We start from the raw sequence: 27,133 nt of genomic DNA on the forward strand, positions 1-27,133 counted from the left end.
GCGAAGTTGTTGTCTTACAGTTGTTCATTATCTTTACTTTTGATAAACTGATTCTTGAATTCCATCTTTGCTTGATCACTTTGCAACTCACCAATCTACCCCCACCTATGCCCCGAGGATTGTGTTTTCCTTTTGGTACAATAGCCGGCTCTCACACATACGTGTCCAGGCCACGCGTGACTTCATCCTTCACCCCACAGTCATCAGGAATGTTCGCATACGCGTAAGTCGTCACATTTCTAAGTCGTCACTTTTTTCTCGGTCCCGATGGTGACGACTTGCGCCTAGTCTACTGTATGTGAATGCATAGAATAATTATTTGTTATGTAAGGTGAGTTGCTTGGTTGGTTTTTGTTGCTCAAAAATAAAAAATATCACCCAACTGAGCAGCTGACAGAAAAAAACAACACTTTCAAATAAATTCTAATGATTTCATCCATACTTTGATTTAACACATCTCTATGAATCGGGTTTTGTGGTGTAACAGGGCTATGACAGTGTTCATGGTTTTGATCTGCATGTTGCAGGAAAACCTCATTCTCACCCACCGCCACTTTTTCTCTTATCGATCATCATCATGACTATCATCAGCCTGGATTCCTTCCTTGCAGGATAAAAGTCCTCCCTAACTCGTCATGTTGGAAGGATTGGAATACTTGTCATCCTTGCCAAGTGCTGGAGAGTTTGGGCATGAATTAGGAATTTGGGCAAATTGTCAGTAATAACTTGCTTACTTTTCACGAAAGACACTGCGAGATCTTTGATGTCGACCAACAAACAAGAAGTACTCACAGATGGGTCCTTCGGCTTAACATCCTTAAGATGGATGATCCACACATGATTACATTGACTTGCATGAGAAAAACGAGGTTGACAGTAGATAACTCGGTCAAGATTCAAACCCAAGCTCAACACCTCAGAAGTGAGTGTGCATACCTTGAGGTTATCCTGCTAGTTTTCTGAATAATATATATATATATATATATATATATATATATATATATATATATATGTATGTATATATGTGCACACACCTACACACACCTACACACACCTACACACACACAATTACACACGTAGTCGGACCCTGCAATTCACATTTGCTATTCACGGACCTCGCATATTTACGTTTGATAAAATGCGACCTGCTTCTACATTCGCGGTCCTGTGCTTCGCATATTCGTGTGGTTTTTTTGTGTTTTCATAGGAATATTAATGGTTTTTCATGGGATTTTTGATTTTTTCCTTATGAATCATGAATCATCGGGAACCTATCCCCCTTTTTCCCATTGAAACAATGACCCGACATTCGCACTTTTCCAGGAATGTATCCCCTGTGAATAGCAGGGTCCGACAGAATATATAATATATATGCTTCTTAAAAAGTATTATTATGATTATTATTATTATTGTTGTTGATACTTGCTGTTATCATTGATATCATGTGTGCTTAGGTGAACTTGGCCTATGAAAATGTGAAGGAGGTAGATGGGATGGATGTTTCCAAAGAGGGAACGGAGGCCTGGGAAGCAGCTATTAAACGCTACGAAGAGCGCATCGACCGTGTTGAGACTCGCATTACATCCCGACTCCGTGACCAACTTGGAACTGCCAAGAATGCCAATGAGATGTTCCGGATCTTCTCTCGTTTCAATGCCCTGTTTGTACGACCGCACATCCGTGGTGCAATTCGCGAGTACCAGACACAGCTGATCCAACGAGTCAAAGATGACATTGAGGCCTTGCACGACAAGTTCAAAGGTCAGTTTGGTGATGGATTTATGAGGGCTGTAGAAGGTTTAAATGTAGCATTTGAAGGACAATGGCTTTGTTTCCTTGTTGCAAACATGATGCTTTCTTTTAAAGATTTTAATAGGCTGTGACATTTCATTGCAATTTTTTTTCATCATATAATAATTCGTGTAGGGACAATTGGGAGGGGGGGCATTACTTTATCATCAAAACGATTGACGAGAAGAGGAACTTTAGATGACTGTAGGTCATTTTCCTGCAGGTAAAAAGAAGACAATTTATACATCCAGATGAGTGTTCAAAATGTTCTCGGAACAAAAGACTCGCAGTAGTCCAAGAGAAGGACAATGTTTTTCAGAATAGCAAAAATATTCCAATGTAATTATATATACTTGTACATTGGAATATATATATATATATATATATATATATATATATATATATATATATATATATATATATATATATATATATATATATATATATATATATATATATATATATATATTTCAACATTGGCATTTGATGGACTCTTGTATCTCCTTACAATAATTTTTTGAATGCCTACATTTATATTTGGTGCATCTCGGCCATTCGGGATTGGGTATTATAGTCCACCCCACCCCCCCCCCGCCTCCCAAACCCCACTTTTTCTGAAATGTACATCCCAAAATGTTTGATAACATTACATTTGTGTCCCAATTCTTCTTTTTCTGTTTTTGTGGTTTTTAAGTTACAAAATACTGATAAAGTTTAAAAGGCCAAAAATATCTGAGTCGGAAATGCAAGGAGCTAGGAGGTCATTCAGCATTTGGAAGGAGTTTGTCGGTCGAGGAATGATCAAAAACTAACAACACATTTGCCTTTTTTGTAAGGCATTCTTGCAGACATCACAATCACTGCACATCTTATGAATATTTTCAAGTGTTTGTGTGTTTGTGTTTGTTTGTGCTTTTGAATGTTATTCTTTCACGGCCAAAACGTAGCACCTCGAGGCCCAGAATTTTGGGTGTAGGTACTTCAGTATCTGCAGAAGGTTTTTGAGCTACCACGCGCTGGCCTTGACATCCGTTTTGAGGCCACCATAGGCTGCTATGAAGTGTATATTGGGATGTGGGGCCAGGCAGTAGTGCCACTGGCCTGCAGATAAAAGGGAACCACTATGAGGCCAATAACTTCATATCTTTTCAATGTCCAACACGTCCAGAAACCACCACCAGGAAAACGTCTGCACCCAGCCCAGCCGGGTATCCCCTTGACATATATATATATATATATATATATATATATATATATATATATATATATATATATATATATATATATATATATATATATATATATATATATATATATATATATATATATATATATATATATATATATATATATATATATATATATATATATATATATATATATATATATAGAGTCGAAACATGGGTGACGATCACTCCGCTGATCCACATTGGACATACAATGCACACCAAAGCGTCGCCTCCAACAAAGAGGCCTCGGCCCGATGACTGTCAAACAGACAAAGATTATGTGGTCATCATCAGTTACATATCAAACAGAACCATCGATCTCGATTTTGGGCTAATTTGCCCTCATCAGGATCGCACACCGACAAATATCAAACCAATGATGACCCAAATTCATCGTTTATACATCACGAGGTGTGTCGATTTTCCTTCCGATCACATGCCTTCTGGTTGAATGTATGGATGGTTGTTCTGTGCAGATAATGCGGTTTTACCGTGTGAGACATAATCTGTGGCGATGCTCACCATAACGGTCAGGAGGTTGCGTCTGATGTATGTGTTTAATTAAATGTACATATATGTATATGTATATGTATATATATATATATATATATATATATATATATATATATATATATATATATATATATATATATATATATATATATATATATTGTTGTGATTGATGAAATTCGCAAACCACCATTCAGGTTCCTTAGGTGAGATATCTCTGTAAGTATATGTGTAGTTAGGCCCAAACCCGTTGTTTAGAGGGAATAAATGTCATTCATTCGGGCTGCGACCCTTCTCGATAGCCGTTTTTCTTTTACTATCTTTATTTTGGACCAGCCGCCATTACTACCATTACTACCACCACCAACCACGTCTCAACAGCCATCACACAACAACCACCAACCGCAACGCCGCTTCACAACCACAGCCACGACCCTTGCCGTCACATCTCGCTCTCGCAACCATCGCATCACCGCCATTCCCGCGCCGCTTGTGGACACCGATCCTGGACTTGTGCAGGGCGCGCGCCGAGCGGCGGGTGCAAAAACACCAGCCTTTCCGAAGAAATCGGATCAAAAACGATTCACGCCCACTTCTGTTCCGTCCTATCAGTGAGCATGGGGCGATTTGGCCCCGCCTCCAGGTGCGTCGGAGTATAATCGCTATATGCAGATTCGCGGATCAAAAAGCATTCACGCCCACTTTGCCTCTGTCCAATGGGGAGCCAGCCAGAGGTAAAGGGTCGAAGGTGAAGGAGCGAAGCCACGGGGGCTATAAAGGGCCGCGTTCGCTCGCCAAAAAGAGAGTTGAGTTGGGAAGAAGAAGGAGTAGTAGTCAGTCAGTCAAGTTGAGTTGGGAAGAGTCAGTCAAGAGAAGAGTCGGAGAAAGCAGTTGGACGGAGCTGTGGAGAGTGGGAGAGTTGGAGAGGTGGCGGCGGCGAAGGCAGTCGAGAGGGCGCTCGTGTCAGAGTCGGGGAGCTGCGGAGAGGAGAGGCCGATAACGCGACCGAGGTCGCGGTGGAGACGCTCGTCGCGGGACCCGAGCCAGCGAGGTATCCTCATCCCCCCGAGCATCAACAACCCCCTCCTGTTTCCCCCCGCGCTGAGATAGTGCGAGAAGGGGGGCCCGTTCCCACCCCATACCAGACACTGTCCGCGAGGCCCGCGGAGTCGGGGTGCCACCGCCATTTTGCGGCTCATCACCAGACGGGTAGGCTCGACGCGGTCTCGGCCCCAGGCCCGTCTGCCCCCTCATAGTGGAGGGTGGTCCCTTTTTCTTTTGCTTTGAGTATATGTGTTGTCGGCGCCGTCTGTGAAGTAAAACTGTATAAGTGTTGCCGTGTGCTTGGTAGTCGGTTAGATCTGCATTGTTGCATTTGCTTTTTGTGCAGAATTGTGTGTTTCTTCTATTTTTGCATTTGCTTTTGGTGTATAATTGTATATGTGTGCTATCCGTGTGCCATCGCGAAATAAAGGTGCTTTATGTTGAACTATTTTTCCCGTTTCCCTTCGTCTTTTTCTTTCATTGAATCTCCATCTTACTTCACATAAAGGGTTGGTAGTGGGCTAAATATGCCCGAGAATTAATCGAACCGTCGAGGCCGACGATAACACCGCTCGGTTATCCCGATAGTACGGAACCGGTCGCTTAAAGTGGCCCGTGTCCGAAGTCGACCTGCGGCGAGGTGCGATCGCCCGGTCTACCCTCCGTGTGGGTACTTAGGTAGGTCGAATTTGGCGAGCAACCCTATCCCACGCGGGGGGCCGATTGGCACGATCGTGGTGAGGCCGAAAGGCCCACCCGTGACTAGTTCCCGGCGTTAGTCCGAGAGGGTCACGACGGGATTGTCCGTCCGGTGGGCGACGTGCCGCGATTCGAGTTACGTGGCCGCTCGCACGCCGGCGGGCGCGAATCCGCAACACTGGTGTCAGGTCGTGCGATATAAACTCATCGCCCTCCTCGCGGCACTGGTATCGGAGAACGGGAAAACGGGCTCTCCTGTCTCCAGCTAAATTTACGGGAATCGGTCCAGGGGTGAGAGGAGCGACCCCCGATTCCCTCCAAATTACGAGCGAGCTAAATTAACCCTTAACGAGAAATAAGATGGCGTCTCAAGGCGAGCGGGTGCCCTGTGGATTAGGTATGTGTAATAGTAATGTAGAATCCATGGCTCAGGACGAGATCACCGTGCAAGAGAAACCCGTACCAGAAGGTTGGGAAAGGCATCGATGCCGTTCATCTGGTCGGTTTTTTTTATTATAACTCCACCACTAAATGTAGTCGGTGGGAGTGGCCAGGGCAGGTGACAATGCGGCAGATTATGGAACTCGCGCAGAGCATAAATGACAAACTGGATTACAGGAATGCCGAAATGAAAGAAAGGAACAACGAAATGAAGAGAAATACGCAACAAATGGAAAATAAAAAAATGGATGGAAATGCACTCGAAGCGAAAAACCAAATGAAAGAAATGCGGGGTGAGATGCAGAGCATGGGCATAGGCCTGCAGGCAGGCATTATGGCAATGGCGAGGAGCGAAACGCGGACCACGGGCGAGAAAATGGCGCTGCCACGTGCTGGGACTAACGAGCTGGGGGGGAGTGCAACGGCTGTCAGGCCCGCGGTCGGGGCGGGCGAGAAAATAATTCGGGAGACGTGTAAGACGAGACACGAGGTAAAGAAGGTATTAGAAAAATTAAAAGAAAGCCAGGAGGAGACAGAGGAGGGATTGAAGGTCGAAACGGTGGAGTGTGAGAAAAGACTTCAAGACATGACGAAGAGAGTTGATAAGCTGGGACTGGAGGGAAAAACGGAGACAGAGGAACTGGGAAGACGGGTAGAAAACCACAAGCGCAAGCCGGAAGAACAGTTAGAAGCCAAAGCAAGGTCGGAGGGTGCGGAGATGAGAAAAGAATTTGAAAAGAAAGCTTCTGAGTTACAGAAACACCAAAACAAAGAGAAGGAATTACAAAACAAGTTGAGGATTGTGAGAGAAGAAAGAACGACAGCAGAGAATGAAACGTTAAGGAACCACACTGAGCAGATTGAACAATTAGAAGCCAAAGCAAAGTCTGAGTGTGCGGAGATGAGAAAGGAATTGGAAAAGAAAGTTTCTGAGTTACAGAAACACCAAACAAAGAGAGGGAACTACAAAACGAACTGAGAGTGTTAAAAGAGGAAAGGAAGAGAACGGAAAATGAAACTTTAAGAAACCACACTGTACAGATCGAACAGCTGGAAGCGAAGGCCAGACTAAAGAATGAGGAACAAGAAAGAGTAATGAAGGAAGAACGAATGAGACAGGAGAAAGAAATCAGTCAGTTGAAAGAAATGACGAGATTGCAGAAGGAGGAACAAGAAAGACAGTGGAATAGAAAACTGAAAGAGTATGAATTTGAAACTGAACGACAAAAGGAAAAAAATAGGTTTGAATACGAGGAGAAAGTAAAGGAGCAAGGAATGAAGCAGGAAGGAGAAATCAGGAGATTGAAGGGCACAACGAGATTGGAGAGGGAAGAACGAGAGGAACAATGGAATAGAAAACAAAAAGAACATGAATCTGAAGTTGACCAATTGAAAGAAAAGCTGAGGCTGGAGTACGAGGAGATAGACAAAGAACAGCGAATGAAACACAAAATGGAGATGAACCAAATGAAGAAAACCATTAAACTGGATAAGGAAAGACAGGAGAGGAAACTAGGAAGAGTAATGAGACAGCAGCGAATGAAACACAAAATGGAGATGAACCAAATCAAGAAAACCATGAAACTGGCGAAGGAAGGACAGGAGAGGGAACGAGGAAGAGTAATGAGACAGCAGCAAATGAAACACAAAAAGGAGATTAACCAAATTAAGCAAACAACGAAACTGGAGAAAGAAGGACAGGAGAGGAAACAAGGAAGAGTAATGAGACAGCAGCAAATGAAACACAAAAGGGAGATTAACCAAATGAAGCAAACAACGAAACTGGAGAAGGAAGGACAGGAGAGGAAACAAGGAAGAGTAATGAGACAACAGCAAATGAAACACAAAAAGGAGATAAACCAAATGAAGAAAACCATGAAACTGGATAAGGAAAGACAGGAGAGGAAACTAGGAAGAGTAATGAGACAGCAGCGAATGAAACACAAAATGGAGATGAACCAAATCAAGAAAACCATGAAACTGGAGAAGGAAGGACTGGAGAGGGAACGAGGAAGAGTAATGAGACAGCAGCAAATGAAACACAAAAAGGAGATTAACCAAATTAAGCAAACAACGAAACTGGAGAAGGAAGGACAGGAGAGGAAACAAGGAAGAGTAATGAGACAGCAGCAAATGAAACACAAAAGGGAGATTAACCAAATGAAGCAAACAACGAAACTGGAGAAGGAAGGACAGGAGAGGAAACAAGGAAGAGTAATGAGACAACAGCAAATGAAACACAAAAAGGAGATAAACCAAATGAAGCAAACCATGAAACTGAATAAGGAAAGACAGGAGAGGAAACAAGGAAGAGTAATGAGACAGCAGCGAATGAAACACAAAAAGGAGATTAACCAAATGAAGCAAACCATGAAACTGGAGAAGGAAGGACAGGAGAGGAAACGAGGAAGAGTAGTGAGAGAACAGCGAATGAAACACAGGAAGGAAATGAGCCAATTGAAAGAAACGATGATATTGGAAAACAAAGAGCAGGAGGAACAGTGGGAGAGAAAACAACAACTATATGAGTGTGAAATTGAACAACTAAAACGGAGAGCGAGATTGGAGTCAACGGAGATTGAGCAGCTACGGAGGGAAAACGAACAGCTAATGGGGCTCAGAGAGAAAGAACGACTCAGATGGGAAGGAAAAAGGAACCAGGAAGAGACAGAAAAAAGGAACCAGGAGAGTAAATGTATAGAGACACGGGAGACAGAAAAAATAGAGGAGAGACTGCATGATAATGACGGGTTTAGAGACGCACACACACACACGGAGGTAGTGGAGGACGATGAGGGTGAGCTCGCGGAGCGTGTAGGGACCCGGTGCGAGCAGCTGGATGACCTCCTCCAGGAACGAGGGGAGGGAGTATGCCCCCTTGAGGCGAGTCACGACCAGGTGGGTTCGGTCGTGTGGAGCGAGTTCGAGGGGAGGAGTGCTGTGGACAGGTGCACGGAAAGCTTGGGGGGTATAAAGGCCCCGGAGACCCTTGTGGGGACACGAATCCCCAGTGTGGTTGTCCCTGTGTGTGTGGTGCAAGGTGTGAGTGCGTCCCCGTGTGTGAATTAAACCGCCAGTATGGATGAGACACCGCGGGCGAGTGCCCCCGCGTGTGTGGGTGAGACACCGCGGGCGAGTGCCCCCGCGTGTGTGAGTGGTGTAGTGGCAAGTGTGCCAAAGGGCGTGCTTCCCAGCATGCCGTGTGTGGATGAGGCACCGTGTGTGTGTCGCCGTGTGTGTGAGTGAAACGGCCAATATGAGTGAGGCACCGCGGATGAGTGCCCCCGCGTGTGTGAGTAGTATGGTTTGTGTGAGGGAAATAGCACGAGTGAGTGAAAGGCCGCGAGTGAGTAGAGCCACGTGTGCGAGGGAGGTGGCATGCGTGAGTGAAACGGCCAGTATAAATGGAGCACCACGTGTGAGTGGTATGGTTTATGTGAGGGAGATCGTGTGTGTGAGAGAGCGGTATGTAAGGGAGATGTCGGTCGGCATGTGTGAATGTGCAGCCGCGTCTCCCGGAGTGAGTTTAATGGTGAGGTGTGTTAGCGTTGTGACACGCGGGAGTGCGTGTGTTGAATGGAGACGACGACGGCGACAGAGGAAAGAAAGCCGAGTAGCGGCTGTAGTTGTTTCGGGGACCGTGCCGGGTTCACCCAGCAGCGAGCTCGAGGTCCGTGCTGTGCAACGCACGAGGCCCCCACGTGCTCGCTTGCGAGAGTGAAGTCCCGGTCCGGAAACGCACGCGGTGGATTTGCCGATCCCGCGGACGGACAAAGTTTAGGCAGGATTACCGATTTGGAACGGATGGGTTCTCCACGCGGGCGTGTGTGTTAAGCTCTAACGGGCAAAGCACATGTGTTCGCGTGGGGAACCCCTCGAGACGTGGGGCTTGTGTTTTTTTTATTCGCACGGTGACGTCATGGCTGCACGCGGGGTTGGAATCCGGCAGGAGGGGTATCCCTGCCGGATGGTACCGTCCAAGGAGGGACGAGGTACACGTGCAGCTGCATGACGTCATGGGCAGGTGCAAAGTGCGCGAGCTGCGAGTTGCCGCGCTGGTGCTGCGCATGAAAAAAAAAAATAAAGCAAGCCTCACTTTCGGGTGCACAGGATTCCTGGGCAAGGGGTGGAAGACCCCCTTGACCAGGGAAAAGGATGGAAACTAGTTAGGGGGAAGGGTTAGCTTAGCTAGACCGGCTCCATGGGGCAGGGGTAAGTCCTCATGGGGCCCGTGGAATGGATTAGTTAGAGGGATTTAGATGAGCTTTAGGTGGGGAAATAAAAGTTATTTTAGAGATTTGGAGACAGTGACAGACTTGTGAATGTGTAGAGGGGACGTAGTTTAGCTACGTAGTGTTAAAAGGAACGTGCTATAGTGTAAGGGATGACGTGGGAGCACGAGTTAGTTAGGGGATGTAGTTAGAAGGATGGCAGAGTTCAGCGGTGAGTGTGTTGAAGAGTTGTTGGTGAGTTATGAGGTGGAGACATGTTGAGTGAGTGAGGCCAGTGGGTCTGTGTGTGTGGAGTGAATGGGGAATGCATGGTGCGATGAGTGATTGGGGGGAGGAGTGACTCCCGCCCAAGGGACCCCGGGGTCAGTGTAGAGTGAGTTAGCTGGGTTAGTCAAATTGAAAAATGGAGGTTGTTTTGTTGTTGGTGGGAGTGTAGGCTCGAAACCCGTTTGGAGGGGTGCAGGAGCCCTGTTGACGGGCTGGGAGCGTGGCTGCGAAAGGTGAGTATCGCTGAGTGGGTACCCCGGGCACCAGGCTAGTTGGCCGTAGTAGGACAAGGGCCCATGGGGGGCCGGGATAGCGTAGTGGGCACGGGTGCGCCTGCTTGGTGCGGGGGCCCGGGGCGCCATTAGCCGCGTGGGCAGTGTTGTGGGCACGGGTGACCCTCGGAAAGGGGCCTGGGAAGCCAGCCTGCCACGTGTGCGTTTCAGGGGAGGTGCCATGGGGGGCACTCCCCAGTGTTTAGGGAGCTGGTAGGCTCGGAGGCAGTGTAGTGCCCGGGGGTGCTATCGTCGGAGAATCGGCAGAGGGTCGTGCCTGCCAAAGGGAGCCACGTGTCCCAGCCATGAGACCGTGTGAGGGCATGGAGAGAAAATTGGGGGGCGAGGCCAGAAATTGTGAGGACACCAACACAGGCGACGGGAATCTGGGTTGTTAGAACCAATAGTTTAAGCGAGAGGCGCTTGTTGAAAGCCCCGGGGTAGTTTAACAGTTAAATGGTTAGGGTAGATTCGGAGATGTACCCCTCCGCACCATCCATCCCCTCGCTATCGTTGTGGGCCGCTGGACCCACTTTGGTTATAGATCGCTGAACTCTGGGGAGGCCATCCTGAGGCTTCGTTGGGCCTCGACACAGGACGCTAGCTCTCCCTTGTTCCCCTCAGGGAAGGGAACGTAGGGGTTGGGAGTAGGCTAGGTGACAGGATAGGTTAGCCGAACAAGGACAGTACAGGGGGTTAGGGGACGATTTATAGTGGGGAAGTAAAAATAAAAAAATAAGTTGGGGCTAAATTGGGGTTTGACAAATTAAGGGAGTGGGTATAGACAGTGACAGGCAAAGGCGATAGGTTGGGAGGGAGACCGTAGGGTAGGTCCGAGCCCGCCTTCCGAGTGGCCAGCACCACCGCACTCCCTCCACCAACCTCCACTGAACGGCAAAGGCTGGCCAGCTTCATCTGCTGGCTGCGTTGCTGCAAGGCAAAGGCCGGCCCACTTCATCGGCAGCTGTTGTTTTGCTGCAAGGCCTGTGCCGGCTGGATCGTCTGCAGCTGCTGTGCTGCAAGGCCTGTGCCGGTCGGATTGTCTGCAGCTGCTGTGCTTCAAGGCCTGTGCCGGCCAGATCGTCTGCCGGCTGTGTTTGCCTGCAGCGGCCTTATTCTGCAGGCTGTGTTTCCTGCTCGCCTTTGCCATACCATGCCCACTGCCCCTGTTCACCAGCCCCGTTCAATTTTTGCTTTGCCCCCCTTTTCATTGCCATGTGCGCCAGGATCAGAAAGCAACAGTTTGCAAGCTGCGAGAACTGCCCTGTTGGCAGCTACAACACGGGCCTGCAGTGGCGGCCCGTGCACCGTGTTTGCATCCATCCATTCATCCATTCGTTGAGCTCATTGCGTGTGCCACTTGAGCTGGCACGGAGACTACGTTTGTGCAGCCCATGCACCGTTGTGGTTCACTGCGTTCAGTTCAAAAGGGAAGGCCTTGGACTGCGCGTGAGCAGCCGGCCACGTTCCCTGTCACCTGCATTGTTTGAGCCAGAGACTGCATGCGAGCAGCCTGGCTCCCTGCTAACTGCTTTCTTTTTGCAGAGTTCATTGATCCTGGGCCATGGTTTAGTGTAAAATTTGTAAGTTAAGGTTAAGATGTACTGTACATATGAGTGCGCCCCCGGCATGTCTGTCTTAGCGCCGGCAATTTTATTTAAGTCGTCCGTGTGAGTGAGTTTGTTTAGGTAGTTACTCAGCCCTCAGGTTATTTATTTTGGGGACACGAATACCATGAATGTCGCACTCAGGGATCCGTAGGTAAAATGTACTAGGGGAAAACTACACATGATGGCACACGAAAATTTGACGACTTGGGACGAGTCTGTAAAAAGGGGAGGGGGTAGTGTTGTGGTTGACGAAATTCGCAAACCACCATTCAGGTCCCTTAGGTGAGATATCTCGGTAAGTATATGTGTAGTTTGGCCCAAACCCGTTGTTTTGAGGGAATAAATGTCATTCATTCGGGCTGCGACCCTTCTTGATAGCCGTTTTTCTTTTACTATCTTTATTTTGGACCAGCCGCCATTACTACCATTACTACCACCACCAACCACGTCTCAACAGCCATCACACAACAACCACCAACCGCAACGCCGCTTCACAACCACAGCCACGACCCTTGCCGTCACATCTCGCTCTCGCAACTATCGCATCACCGCCATTCCCGCGCCGCTTGTGGACACCGATCCTGGACTCATGCAGGGCGCGCGCCGAGCGGCGGGTGCAAAAACACCAGCCTTTCCGAAGAAATCGGATCAAAAACGATTCACGCCCACTTCTGTTCCGTCCTATCAGTGAGCATGGGGCGATTTGGCCCCGCCTCCAGGTGCGTCGGAGTATAATCGCTATATGCAGATTCGCGGATCAAAAAGCATTCACGCCCACTTTTCCTCTGTCCAATGGGGAGCCAGCCAGAAGTAAAGGGTCGAAGGTGAAGGAGCGAAGCCACGGGGGCTATCAAGGGCCGCGTTCGCTCGCCAAAAAGAGAGTTGAGTTGGGAAGAAGGAGTAGTAGTCAGTCAGTCAAGTTGAGTTGGGAAGAGTCAGTCAAGAGAAGAGTCGGAGAAAGCAGTTGGACGGAGCTGTGGAGAGTGGGAGAGTTGGAGAGGTGGCGGCGGCGAAGGCAGTCGAGAGGGTGCTCGTGTCAGAGTCGGGGAGCTGCGGAGAGGAGAGGCCGATAACGCGACCGAGGTCGCGGTGGAGACGCTCGTCGCGGGACCCGAGCCAGCGAGGTATCCTCATCCCCCTGAGCATCAACAACCCCCTCCTGTTTCCCCCCGCGCTGAGATAGTGCGAGAAGGGGGGCCCCGTTCCCACCCCATACCAGACACTGTCCGCGAGGCCCGCGGAGTCGGAGCGCCACCGCCATTTTGCGGCTCATCACCAGACGGGTAGGCTCGACGCGGTCTCGGCCCCAGGCCCGTCTGCCCCCTCATAGTGGAGGGTGATCCCTTTTTCTTTTGCTTTGAGTATATGTGTTGTCGGCGCCGTCTGTGAAGTTAAACTGTATAAGTGTTGCCGTGTGCTCGGTCGTCGGTTAGATCTGCATTGTTGCATTTGCTTTTTGTGCAGAATTGTGTGTTTCTTCTATTTTTGCATTTGCTTTTGGTGTATAATTGTATATGTGTGCTATCCGTGTGCCATCGCGAAATAAAGGTGCTTTATGTTGAACTGTTTTTCCCGTTTCGCTTCGTCTTTTTCTTTCATTGAATCTCCATCTTACTTCACGTAAAGGGTTGGTAGTGGGCTAAATACGCCCGAGAATTAATCGAACCGTCGAGGCCGACGATAACACCGCTCGGTTATCCCGATAGTACGGAACGGGTCGCTTAAAGTGGCCCGTGTCCGAAGTCGACCTGCGGCGAGGTGCGATCGCCCGGTCTACCCTCCGTGTGGGTACTTAGGTAGGTCGAATTTGGCGAGCAACCCTATCCCACGTGGGGGGCCGATTGGCACGATCGTGGTGAGGCCGAAAGGCCCACCCGTGACTAGTTCCCGGCGTTAGTCCGAGAGGGTCACGACGGGATTGTCCGTCCGGTGGGCGACGTGCCGCGATTCGAGTTACGTGGCCGCTCGCATGCCGGCGGGCGCGAATCCGCAACAATATATATATATATATATATATATATATATATATATATATATATATATATATATATATATATATCTATATATATCTATATATATATATATCTATATATATCTATATATATATATATATATATATATATATATATATATATATATATATATATATATATATATATATATATATATATATATATATATATATATATATATATATATATATATATCCTGGTGTTGGCGCAGTGGTTCGGGCAGCGGCTTGGGATCCAAAAGGTCCTGAGTTCAAGCCCCGTTGAGCCACTGAATTAATACACCAGGGGGTTGACTCAGCCTGTCATCCTTCCGAGGTCGGCGAAATGAGTACCAGTATACTGGGCCGGTGTATACCCCGGTTAAAATAGGTGTACCATATCCCTGTGTCATAAGAGGCGACCAGGGTTGCGTCAGGAAGGGCATCCGGCGTAAAACATGTGCCAAATCACTATGCGGATCATACGGATGATCGGCTGTGGCGACCCCTAACGGGAGCAGCCGAAAGAAGAAGAAGAACATATATATATATATATATATATATATATATATATATATATATATATATATATAGTTACGGTTGTGGAAATTCACAGAACACCATTCAGGTTTCCCAGAGATCAGTTATGTCGATAAGTGTGTGTTCAGTTTTGATTTCCCCACCGATGTTTAAAGGGATTTATTCGTGGAATCGGACTGTGATCTTTGAGTCGGCCATTATTCTTTTGCTATCATTATTTTGGAACAACCACCTTTCAACAACCACGCCATCCCAACCACAGTGCCAACCACAACCACTATCTCAACAACCACGCCATCCCCACCACAGCGCCAACCACAACCACTATCTCAACAACCACGCCATCCCCACCACAAAGCAACCACAACATCGCCTCACCTTCATCTCCACAAACGCCGCCATCTTTTCGCCAGCCACGGCAAATCCTACCAACGACCAACATCTCTGCCACCAGACGCGGGGACTCCCGAGTTGGGGCGAGGGCCGATGATCTCTGCAACGTCCGCGTGGGAAGGATGATCTCTGCAACGTCCGCTTTCATCGCATGACTTGCGATCGGATCAAAAGATCAAAAGGGGCGGAGCCAGCGAGTGGTGAAGGGTGAGAGGTCAAGGATCAGGCCTCACCCACAGACCCCATAAAAAGGCGCGCTGGAACGCCAAGCGAGTCGGTTGAAGTCGGAGTTCGGTTGGAGTTGAGCTGGAGCAAGTGGAGTTCAGTCGGAGAGAGAGAGCCAAGGAGACTGGAGCTTGGAGCAAAGGAGCGAGTCCAGCGCAGGGCAGTCGGAGCTCGGAGCACAGCCAGCCTGCCGTGCCGCGCAGAGCTGCGGGTTTTTGGAGAAAGCCGGAGAGAGGTCGCCAGCCAGCAATAGATCGGTCCGAGGTGATCGGGCCTCGGGACGATCCGAGCAGACGCGGAGGAACGAGTGGGCTCTGAGAGAGAGCATCAACTCTGAAAGAGCAAAGGCCCGTTCGTTCCTCTGAGGCGTCGTCGGACAGGCCCGAGCCACCAGGCCGCATGGCAGGGCCTGGACCAAACCGAGCTGCCGTGTTTCCGGCAAAATGTCGAGGGTCGCCCAGCGAGTCACCACGAGGGTCACAGGTAACCAGCCCGGCCTCTCGGAGCTCTTGCTGTCTTCACAGCTCCGTGAACTATTAAAGGCCCACGAGGTCCAGTTCTTGCCTTTCCTGGGGTTTTTCTTTGCATGAATGTTGTGGCGCTGTGTCCTTAAGTAGAACTGTTATAAGTGTACGTAATAAATAGACAAACGGCTGTAGGCTTTGTTACTCGTGTCCTGTCCCTTACCCCCATTGCATATGTGCATGATTGCATACGTGTTTGATTGCATACGTGTGTAACGAATAAATGTCATTGTGTGAATGTTGACCGGCTCGTTGCGTCCTCTTCCCTCAATTGAACTGGCATAATTAAGTTCAGAATATAGTTGGTTCTTAATAGCCGATAATAGAATCAGGTCCGACTGGCTTGGCGATAATCCGCTCGGCAATCGCAAATGGAGTGAGCTGCTTAGCGGCTAGTTTCCAAGCAGGTCCCGTCGAGGTGTAAATCCCCGGCATTTCTGTCTGCGCGCATAATTAGGTAAATCGACAATTCGGCGATCGGACCCTGTCGCGTGCGAACAGAATAGTTGGCTGATTTTCGGTGTGATGAAAGACACACCCGTGGCTGGATTTCGGCGTTGATCCGAAAGCTGCGACTAGGTTTGCCACGTCCGGTGAGCGCGTGGCTGCGATTAGCTAAAAGCGGTCACTCGCACGCCGGTGGGGCGGAAAACTCCAAATATATATATATATATATATATATATATATATATATATATATATATATATATATATATATATATTGTTGCGGTTCTCAGAACCGCATGCATACAACAGATAGGGGTCCCAAGACAGTTATTCCATTAATATACGTGTAGATAGTCCGTTTCCTTTTATCTAGCGGGACAACAAGGGGCGTACATTACGATTATCTCATAGCTTGGTTTGCTTACATCATTTTTTCTTCATTTTGTCCATCCCTCTTCTTTTCGTTTGATTATTCCTGAGGGAAATCTGAGCCATGTGCGCCTTTGCTGTGAGATGGGCCCTCACGCAGGCCAGCACGTGCGGTGCCGCTGTGAGGAAACGATGACGCACGGGCATTAACAGCGCAGAGCCCTCATTCCCAAGCGAGCCCTAAACCCAACATGTGCGGCGAGTCATCCAGTGCACTTGACAGTGCGGGATTATCGACTCGAGCTTCCGATGATCTGGGGAAGATTGACGGTTGAAATTAAAAAGGCATACGAAGGAATAGCTCTTAAGAGGCTGCATGAATGGTGTTTTTCACAACACAGGAAACACAGCCAGCACGCCGCCCATGCTGCACGAAACGCATACGGAAGGCGATAAAGACGACTCCACGCCACCGTCGGGTGGGATGCAAGTGTGCGAAGTAGAAGCAGTGCGTTCCTTTTCAACCAAATATTTGATACATATTGGTGTTCGCCCCGTGCACACGCAAGCAGAGTAGTGCAGACGTGGGCGCTGGCCATGTGCGTAATGGCCGAACCACGTGCACTGTATAGAATGTGCTCGAAGGCAGACTCATACGCCGCTTGCGAAACATGCATGAATTTATCCATAACAATGTTCCTTCGGCCCTCGCTGGCAGCAGTGGATTCCCCACGGATGGTGAATGTCTTCTCATCTCTATGGTCAGCAAAGCTGCGATCGACCAGGGGAGTGTTGTACAGTGCGGGCCACGTTGGCGGGCGCGTTGATCGACGCTGGTCGGACACCCGAGCGGGCATGTGTGACCATCAGTCGGCCGCCAGGGCATGGCCCAGGGGTTTTTGCGGGACGATTCGCACGCCAATTTCGGTGTGGGCGATTCATGTCATGTCGTGGGGTCAGAGCAGAATATTTCCGCTGTCTGAGATGACCTTGCTGGAAACAATATGGTGTGGTTACCGGCCAAAGTAAGCAGGCCACGTGAGGGGTCGAGGCCAATCAGAGTGCCCGATTCAGGTGATGATGCTTCGCTTTTTTTTTTTTTTTTTGTATACCTTGGTCGAGGCTCGTATGAGAGCTAACACACAACTCACAGCAAGGAGGCATGAGACAAGAGGGGCGGGAGTGGAAGGGACAAAACAGTGGGGAACAGACACATTAGGTGAACTGTGGAAGGGAGAGGGATGGGGATGGGACGGGGAACATGGCGAAGAGAAGATGCACATTTCAGGGACTTTCAGGAAGGAAAGTAGGAGAAATGAAGGAATTGGGCTTGGGTGGATTATTGGGGGTAGAAAAGATCGAGGATTTGGATGGGGGAAGATAAGAGGTGGTGGTGAACAGCTGTTTTGAAAGCCTGGAGGGAAGAATGGGAAAGAATAGAGTGAGGAAGTTTATTCCAAAGGCGGGAAAAAAGAGGAATGAAAGAGTGAAGATGAGCAGTGATTCGTGATTTTGGTAGTTTTACCAGAAGGGGGTTGTTGGCGGACCTTGAGCGCCCTGTGGAAATGTGGTGGGGACAAATCGCAGAGAGAGCAGGGGGGGCAAGGCTGGAGAGGAGTCGGTAGAAGACAGAAAGACCACCGACCAACCTGCGGTGATTGAGTGAGAGGCCCAAAGACTCAGCTTCATTGCGGGAGATGCCGATGATCTTAAATGCCCTGGTTTCGACAGCGTGAAGCCGAGAAAGGTGGGAGGCAGGAGCACCAGCCCAGAGGGGAGAGCAGTACTCCATCAGGCTACGGACAAAAGCTTTGAAAGTGGTCAGGAGCTCAAGAGGGCCGAGGAAGGACTTAGCACGACAGAGGATTCCCAGTCGGCGACTGGCTTTTGAGGCGATGTTGGAAATGTGACTTTCCCAGGAAAGGTCTTGGCAGATAGTGAGACCTAGAAGCTTGAAAGAAAAGACTTCTTCCAGAGGATTGTTGAGAAAGTGGATGGGGGGGTTTTGTAAACAGTCCTTTCGAAGAGACATAGTGAGAGTGTGAGATTTGTCTGGATTGAAAGACATGTTCCACGTGTTGGACCAGTTTGTGATTTTATCCAGATCTGCAGTGAGCGAAGAAGCTGCTGCTTGCCGGTCTGAGGGATGACAGATGGTACGGCAGAGGGTGGAGTCGTCGGCAAAGAGAAATAGAGGATTTTCCAGAGAGTCCGAGAGATCATTGATGAAAACCAGAAAAAGAACAGGGCCCAGAACGCTACCTTGAGGAACTCCAGCCTGCACAGGAAGAGGGGATGAAAGAACTCCATTTAGGGCCACACGTTGACTGCGACAGGAGAGGAAGTCTGCGAGCCATGAGTGGAGATGGCCTTGAATACCATGGGAAGAGAGTTTGGTGAGTAGGGCAGGGTGCCAGACTGTGTCAAAAGCACGTGATATGTCCAGGGATACGGCTCGGATTTCCTGTCTGGCATTGAGGACCTCCATCCATTGATGGGAGAGCAGAAGCAGCATATCCAGGGTAGAGTGACCTGGTCTGAAACCAAATTGATGATTGGAAATCAAGCCATTGGAGAAGAGGAAGGATTTCATATCTGAGGCGATGATGGATTCCATCACCTTGCTGATGATTGGGAGAAGGCTGATTGGTCTGTAGTTATAGGGATCTGTTTTTGCACCTTTTTTATGCAGGGCGGTGATGTTAGCAGATTTCCAAGCAGATGGCAGATGACCTTGGGCAAATGAGAGGGTGAATAGAACAGAGAGAGGGTGAGCAAGAGCAGAAGAGCAGGCTTTGAGGACACGTGGGCTGATGCCGTCTGGACCGGTTGCAGAATCTGACTCGAGGTTTGAAAGCAAGCTCTCCACCTTGTCAGGAGAAAAGGATACAGAGTCCAGGGACAGTTGGGTGCAACTGGGTAAAGTGAGTAGAGATAGTGATGGGTTTAGGACACAAGATTTAGCTGCAAACACCGAGTTTAGACATTCAGCTTTATCACGTGTGGAATCAGCAGTGCGGCCATTTGAGGTAAGGGAGGGGATGGAGGGGGAACATACACCAGAAACAGATTTGATTAAACGCCACCAGGATTTTGAGGAGGGAGAGAGGTTTGAGAGTTCAGACTTGAGATGAGAAAGATGTTGTTTTCTGGCTCTCCTGAGGGTAGATACACACTTGTTCCGAGTTTTGTGGAAAGAACTGAGATTGCCCTCAGTTGGGTTTGCTTTCCATGAGGCAAAGGCAAGTTGTTTCAGGACAACTGCCTCGCCACAAGCTTCAGTAAACCAAGGGCGGGAGGAAGGGTAAGACAACTGAACACGAGAGGGGATAAATCTGTGCATGAGGGAGAGCAAGTTTCTTTGAAAGAATTCCCAGGATGAGTTGATGTTTGAGAAAGTAGTGATAGGAGACCAGTCTGTAAGTTTGATGGCTGCTCGGAGACCCTGCCAGTCGGCTTGAGTGAAATGCCAGACTCGACGGCGGTGAGGTGGTTCTCTGATAACAGCCAGAGAGATGTCCACTTTAACAAGGATGTGGTCAGAAGAACCAATTGGAGCGAAGGAAGAGCAGCAGATATTGTCAGGGAAATTTGTCAAAATCAGATCCAGAAGAGATGGAGTACCATTGGTTGAGATCCGGGTCGGGAAGTTGACCGATTGAGTCAGTCCCAATGAGTCGCAGAAAGCTTTTGCTGAGGTGCCATGGCAGGTGAGAGAGGTACCCACACCTCGCCAACTGGCGTGATGACAATTGAAGTCACCACATTCGAGGAAGAGAGAGTTTGGATGAGAAGATAGAAGATGGTCCATGTTTTCGGATAGTGAGATGTAGATGGAGTCATCACTGTTCGGTGGACAGTACAGTACACATATAAACATGAGGTGGGAGTGGAGGGGAAGCCGAAGCCAGAGGTATTCCTGGGGGTGTGGGGGAGTGAGAGCAGTGCATGGAGAGTGAGGAATAGAGTCTTTGATGAAGACAGCAACACCTCCACCAGGACGAGGCTCAGGTCTGTCATACCGTAAGAGGGAGTAGCCAGGGAGAGATACTTGGGAGTCAGACACGTCTTGGGAGAGGAAAGTTTCTGTTAGGCAGATAATGTCTGGTTTGTCAGTGGCAACCTGTATGGAAAGATCTGAAAGGTTTGAGCGAAGGCCTCAGATATTTGAGGTCCACACTTTTAATGAAGAGGAAGGGGAGGAGGCTTTGGGTGCAGGAGGTGGAGGGGGAGGGGGAGGGTAGGACAAGGGACGAGGGGGGCAGGTAAGGAGGGTTGCTGAAGGAGTGTGGGGAATTGCAGAACAGCGAGGGGAGGGGGCCGAATGAGGAGAAAAGGCTCTGTGGTGCTGGGGGAGAGGGGGGACAAGAGACGGGGAAGAAAGCAGTTGAGGATTTGAGGAAGTGGCGTGAAATGATGGAGATGAGAGGGCAGTGGAAGGAGACAGGTTGGTGGATGAGAGGGGGGGCAACTTTGAGAAGGAAGAGTGAGGGGGATGAAAGGTGGGAGAAAGGTGAGGGGGGGATTTTTGAGAGAGGTGAGAGGGAGGCTTGGAGAGGGAAGAGTGGGATGGTTGCTTTGAGAGTGAGAGTGATGGGTGAGGGGGGTGAGTTGGCACTGAATTTGGAAAAAAGAATGGTTGATGGAAAGCGAGCATCCATGGCAAACTGTGGTTTTTAAAAGTTTTAGGTCAGAGATGCGATTTAACACAATTCTTGAAGGGTGCAATGAAGGCGAATTCAGAGCATGGAGAGAAGAAGCGCTGTAATAGTTGGATTTTTTAGGCAAGGAATGAAGGAGAGCTCGAAATGAGAGCAGTCTGTTAAAATAGCAGAAGAGTAGTGCATTGTGAAACAGTAAAGAGTACCACATGTGTGAGAGAGGAAGATGAAGCATTATAAGATCGTTTTTGTTGTTAAAAATAATGTATGAGAGAGTTCAACAGATTAGGTCATGGAAGTGTAAAAAAAAAAAAAAAAAAAATCGAGGAAGAAGACGAGGAGGAAGTTAAGAGGAAGAAGAAGAAGCAGAATCGGGAGAAGGGGAGAAGGTGAGCGTGTTGTTGTTGGGTGTATATATATATATATATATATATATATATATATATATATATATATATATATATATATTTTGTTGTTAATATTAATATATGAGAGAGTTCAACAGATTAGGTCATGGAAGTGTAAAAAAAAAAAAAATCGAGGAAGAAGACGAGGAGGAAGTTAAGAGGAAGAAGAAGGAGCAGCATCGGGAGAAGGTGAGCGTGTTGTTGTTGTAGGTTTTTTATTTTTATTTTTATTTTTTTTGAGATAAGAAAGAGATTAGTTGGGAGAATGGGGGATGTTTGGAAAGTGGGGAGGATCAAAATTGAAGGTAATGGGGAGGATAGAAAATGAAGGTAATGGGGAGAAAAAACAAACAACAAAAAAAAAAACGATCGAACACCGAGTGGAACCGGAAGGCCTCAAGCCTACGCCTAGGCCTCAAGCACAGGTAAGAACGTCGACAAAAATACTCACAAAATAGCACGATTTTTGAAACAAAACCGAACTAGCAACACACAGTAACATGTGGGTGAGAAAATTAAACAGTTAAAACGGGACAAATAACAACCGGAAACTTAGCTTTGAGAACGTCAGCAGGGAGCCCCAAAGGAGACCTCTCACTGCTCAAAACCGGAACCGGAAGTGTGAACCAGGGCTTCGGGGTGGCCCTGCCCCGCAAGTCCTCTAAAGGTCGGAGCGGTCCCTCTGCCTCTCTCTCTCGCCTCGCCCTCGTCTCTCTGCACGGTTCGGACAAGGCGTACTGAGGGCATGTTCCCAGGTAATTAAATCACGTGCTTAATTAGGTGACCTGATTAACCCATAGACGGGAGGACCCTAGGTCATGCGGTTGAGTTATTGGCGTCCATGGTCGGTTAAGCGACCCACCTGTCACAGAATTATCCGTGTGCGACGGCCTACAATTCCGGGGAGTCTGATAGGAGCCGAGATACATGAATGATAGGAGCCCCCACCTTGTGGTCTTTTCATCAGACCCCCGGCCTGCAACAATATATTCAACAAAAGAAGCATGCTCACTGTCACGACCGTGATGTCATGCATATGAATTACACCAACATATCACCTCCAAACTAGGAGGCATCCATATGGTTCTCAAGCCTTTGCCAACTGGGATTAAAGCTTTTGGTCACAAATAGATGAATGCAGAGATGTTGATCTCGATGTCTCCCTTGTTGTGGGCTTATCAGGACAACATCCCACTTATCATTTATTTGTGATCATATTGGGCTCATTAATACAACTGAATCTAACCCCCTAACTTGATGAGGCAGCAGGGCACAGATAGAGTCCAATCACAGCAATTACTGCACGACCTGTCAGCAACAAGTGTCAACTGCCATACAAGCACATTGTCTCTGCGCTGCTGATCACCAGTTAGGAGGTTTGCATCTTCCGAGTTGAAGTTATGCCTCCTAGTTTGGAGGTGATGTGTTGGTGTAATTTATGCACATGATATCATCGTCATGTTGTAGTCAGCATGCTTCTTTCTTTTAATTTAATGTTCCTGGCTGCATCAGCGACAGCGCAGAAAGAAATGCATACCAATGAGGCTCCCAAGCATGTACCACACGTAAACGTCAAAATAATTCAACATATAACTGAAAAAAAACGAAGACCCACTCGCATCTCTCACCTGTGAATGGAGTGAATAACCAATTAGCTCTCACCTAATCAATTAAACTCAAGTGGCTCGATGTGGGTGGGTCTTTGTTTTTCATTTAAATGTTGACTGCTTTTGATGTTTACATGTTTGGGAGCCTTGCTGGTATGCATTTGTCTGCGCTCTCGCTGATGATTCGCCAACAAGTGGGGAAACCGGTCCAGCAGCTGAGAGGGTCTGTAGCATTGGGATTCTCGTGTGTCTACTATTTGTGAATATCTTTACAGCTGTGGAGGAACTCTGGGAAGGGTTTGAAATGGCAAAGGGCTTACCTTGGTGGCCTTTCTTGGTTGCTTTATGCAGCTTCTTCGGCTGGAAGCGCATGGGAGAAGTCGATTTATATACACACCCAACTTGTATGACTACTGTTCGTGTCCATGTATAAACCAATCTAATGTTTCTGCCACCACTGCCTTTCCAGGGAGCACCATTCCATGTATTGATTTCTCTCAGTGAAGGACCCCTACCTTAAAAGCATTCAACTTTCCTCTTTGCTTTACATCTGTAGTCCCTGGTCCTGTTGCTGTCCATTCTGCTGAAAAACTTCATTATCTTAAACATCTCTATCAGATCCCCTTGCAATAATCTCCCTTCCAATGTATAAAGTCGTATTTCCTTTAGCCACTCATAACTTCATCTCGCTTGCACTGGAATCACAAATGTTATCAAATTTTAGTTGTTCTACGAGCCTCGATACGTATACTGTGTAGATAAACTGAATTGCATTGGATTGTTAAAGCAACTTATTGTTCATGACCATATAATTTTCACTTTTGTCATTCGATCATACTATCATTTTATTCTTTGACATGTAACTTTTAATTGTATGAAACTTTTAATCCTCTTCCTACAGTGCAATATCCTCAAAGTCAGGCCTGCCGAATGAGCCGTGTGCGTGACCTTCCTCCGGTCTCTGGCTCCATAATATGGGCGAAGCAAATCGACAGGCAGCTTACGGCATACATGAAACGTGTGGAGGATGTGCTGGGCCGTGGCTGGGAAAATCATGTTGAGGGGCAAAAACTTAAACAAGATGGTGATAGCTTTCGTGCGAAGCTCTGTACCCAGGACATATTTGAAGACTGGGCACGCAAGGTGCAACAACGTAATCTGGGCGTGACAGGCCGCATCTTTGCCATTGAGAGCACACGTGCACGTACCCGAACTGGTACAGTCCTCAGGCTTAAGGTGAGTTGCTTACAGGATCACCTGCATATCAGCAGACAGGAAAGCCATGACCAACTGTCAGTCTTGGTTTCATGATTTCATGAAATAATTTGGCTTACCCTCTCACCCAAATAAGCTTGATGTTTTTCTGGTGAAACGATCTCAAGTATTGTAGATAGGATATCACACATGGTCAAGTTGTCCTATATTGTGTTGTTGGGACTTCAGAAATCAGTTTGATTTGATGTGTGCTCATCAAAGGGATTCTACATAATGGTCATTGAGATAATTGAGATGTTGATAAGAATAATGCACTTTTCCATTTCACAAAACAGTTGTCAGTTGCATTATGTGCTCTCTTTATTCAACTATCCTCCATCCAAAGGTCAACTTCCTTCCGGAGATCATTACCCTTTCAAAGGAAGTGCGAAATCTCAAGTGGCTGGGCTTCCGGGTGCCCCTTGCTATTGTGAACAAGGCACATCAGGCAAATCAACTTTACCCATTTGCCATTTCACTTATCGAGAGCGTTCGTACGTATGAGCGCACGTGTGAGAGAGTCGAGGAACGGAAATGCATAGTCCTACTTGTGGCTGGACTGCGGCGTGATGTTCAGGCCCTCATCGCTGAGGGCATCAGTCTTGTTTGGGAGTCATACAAGTTGGATGTGTATGCACAGCGTCTTGCTGAAACCATATTCAACTTCCAGGAAAAGGTGAATGCTTCATTCTGCTTTCTTCAACAAGACAAAATCAATGCTTTTTAATACAGGAATGTCACCTTTAAGTAAATTTGATACATAACAGCTTTCTGTAGTTATGCCCATGGTTTTTGAAAAACAAAAACTGTGGGTTATTGAAATCAGCTCTGTCTGTCTTTCTATCCATCCATCACGCTATCTCCTAACTAAACGATTGTGCAGATTTTCATCAAACTTGGTCGTAATGATCACCACCTGGCAAGAAGTTGTGAGAGTAGTATTGTTTTCGGTCCTGCCCCTGGGGTTCTAGGGTGGGGTTAAAAGGTCAAATTCCCAAAAATGTAATTACAGGCAAACTTAAATATATTTTTTAATAAAACTGTATATGCAATCAACATTGGGGGATGCATGAAATGTGTATATAACGATTTTTGGGAGTTGACCCCCAGATCATGCCCCAAGGGGTGATGACAGGCTCACAGGGGACAAAACAGAATATTTTGTTTTTTAACTCAAAATTTGATGTTGGGTTATTCCGGTGGAACTTTTTGCCATATTTCAATTTTGCTTAAGTGAGGAAGCGTGGGGATTTGTGATGGCTCGCCATCGACCTCGCTCTAGTTTATTTTTGCATTCCCCCTCTATTTTAGTGAAGATGTGGATATTCCAAAAACTATGCTCATTACTCTTTCACAAACCTTTGTGAACGATCGATATTATTTGAAAATATAAATAAAATAAAAGAAACCAAAAGGACCATCAATAGAAGGAAGAAATTATCAACATGTACCATATTTAATTGTACAATGGTCTGTGATAATAATGATGAATCGACAAAAAAAAATTAACTTGCTGAGAAAATTGCATGGATAATGAGATCATGTTGGTTATTGAATGTCGTTCTCTCAATCTCTCAGGTTGAGGACCTGTTGGTTATTGAGGAGAAGATCCAGCTTGAAGTTCGTTCACTGGAGACTTGCGCCTTTGACCACAAAACATTTTCGGAGATCCTTGGTCGAATCCAGAAGGCTGTGGATGATTTGAACCTTCATTCATATTCCAACCTCTCAATCTGGGTCAACAAACTAGACACCGAGGTGCCAAGTACCATTTTATTTTACCTACAGGAAGTGCTGTCCAATTGTATTTATTCCCATAAAGCAAATCCAGATGTCACATGATACTTTGCTTGTGGCCACAAAACATATACGCGTATATCTTCAGAGACGTCATTTGGATATTTACTGCGGGAGACAAGGGTGTGTGTGTGTGTGTGTGTGTGTGTGTGTGTGTGTGTGTGTGTGTGTGTGTGTGTGTGTGTGTGTGTGTGTGTGTGTGTGTGTGTGTGTGTGTGTCCGCCCGTCCGTCCGTCCGTGCTATATTACCTTTTTACCATTTGAGCTTCAACTTTTCAAGAAACCCTTGTTATGAGAATATGAAGAAAATAATGAAAAATTGGGTCAAAATGTGAAAGGACACAGTCGTAGTGACTATAAATAGCCCTTATTAGCCACACCACAGCTCGTCAAGCATGAGACGCCCCGTGTTTTTTAATCGCCTCTGTGTTTCTTTATTTACCATTGAGCTTCAGTGTCTTTGTCCAGGCCATAACATTTTTACCAATTGAGCTTTTGGCATTAAATCTTCCAAAAAATCTTTATTATAAGAATAGGGTAAATGTAAACTAATAAAATTTACATTTTTTTTTAACTGTCATTTTCATTAAATTTAGTTTGAGTCCAAAGTGGACCCAGATGTGTTTTGCATTTTGAGATGCTTTCTCATTATAATTTTAGGTCAGGTGACTGTATATGATTTAAGAATGTTTACAGATATAGCCTATTTATCCAATGGTGGTGCAGGAAAATAAAAGTCCTTTAGAAGTCCATATACCATGTTCTCTCTTAATCACATGAGAGAGCAATATAAAATAAACAGGATATAAGGAGGGGAAGGGTGA

General features: G+C 47.1%; 1 protein-coding gene across 2 annotated transcripts in view; it reads left to right on the plus strand.

Moving 5' to 3' along the window:
* LOC147019568 (cytoplasmic dynein 1 heavy chain 1-like) overlaps positions 1-27,133 on the plus strand; it is a 328,064-nt gene that overhangs the window by 23,308 nt on the left and 277,623 nt on the right. For both annotated transcript variants that reach the window (XM_085894142.1, XM_085894141.1), the window contains exons 9-12: positions 1,455-1,761; positions 24,160-24,494; positions 24,859-25,188; positions 26,091-26,270. In XM_085894142.1, coding sequence (XP_085750268.1) covers positions 1,455-1,761; positions 24,160-24,494; positions 24,859-25,188; positions 26,091-26,270 — 1,152 coding nt within the window. The remainder of the gene's footprint in view (positions 1-1,454; positions 1,762-24,159; positions 24,495-24,858; positions 25,189-26,090; positions 26,271-27,133) is intronic.

Source organism: Eptatretus burgeri, chromosome 9 (assembly GCF_056783735.1).
Source record: "Eptatretus burgeri isolate ZD-2024b chromosome 9, Ebu_testis_v1, whole genome shotgun sequence".
Classification (NCBI taxonomy): Eukaryota; Metazoa; Chordata; class Myxini; order Myxiniformes; family Myxinidae; genus Eptatretus; species Eptatretus burgeri.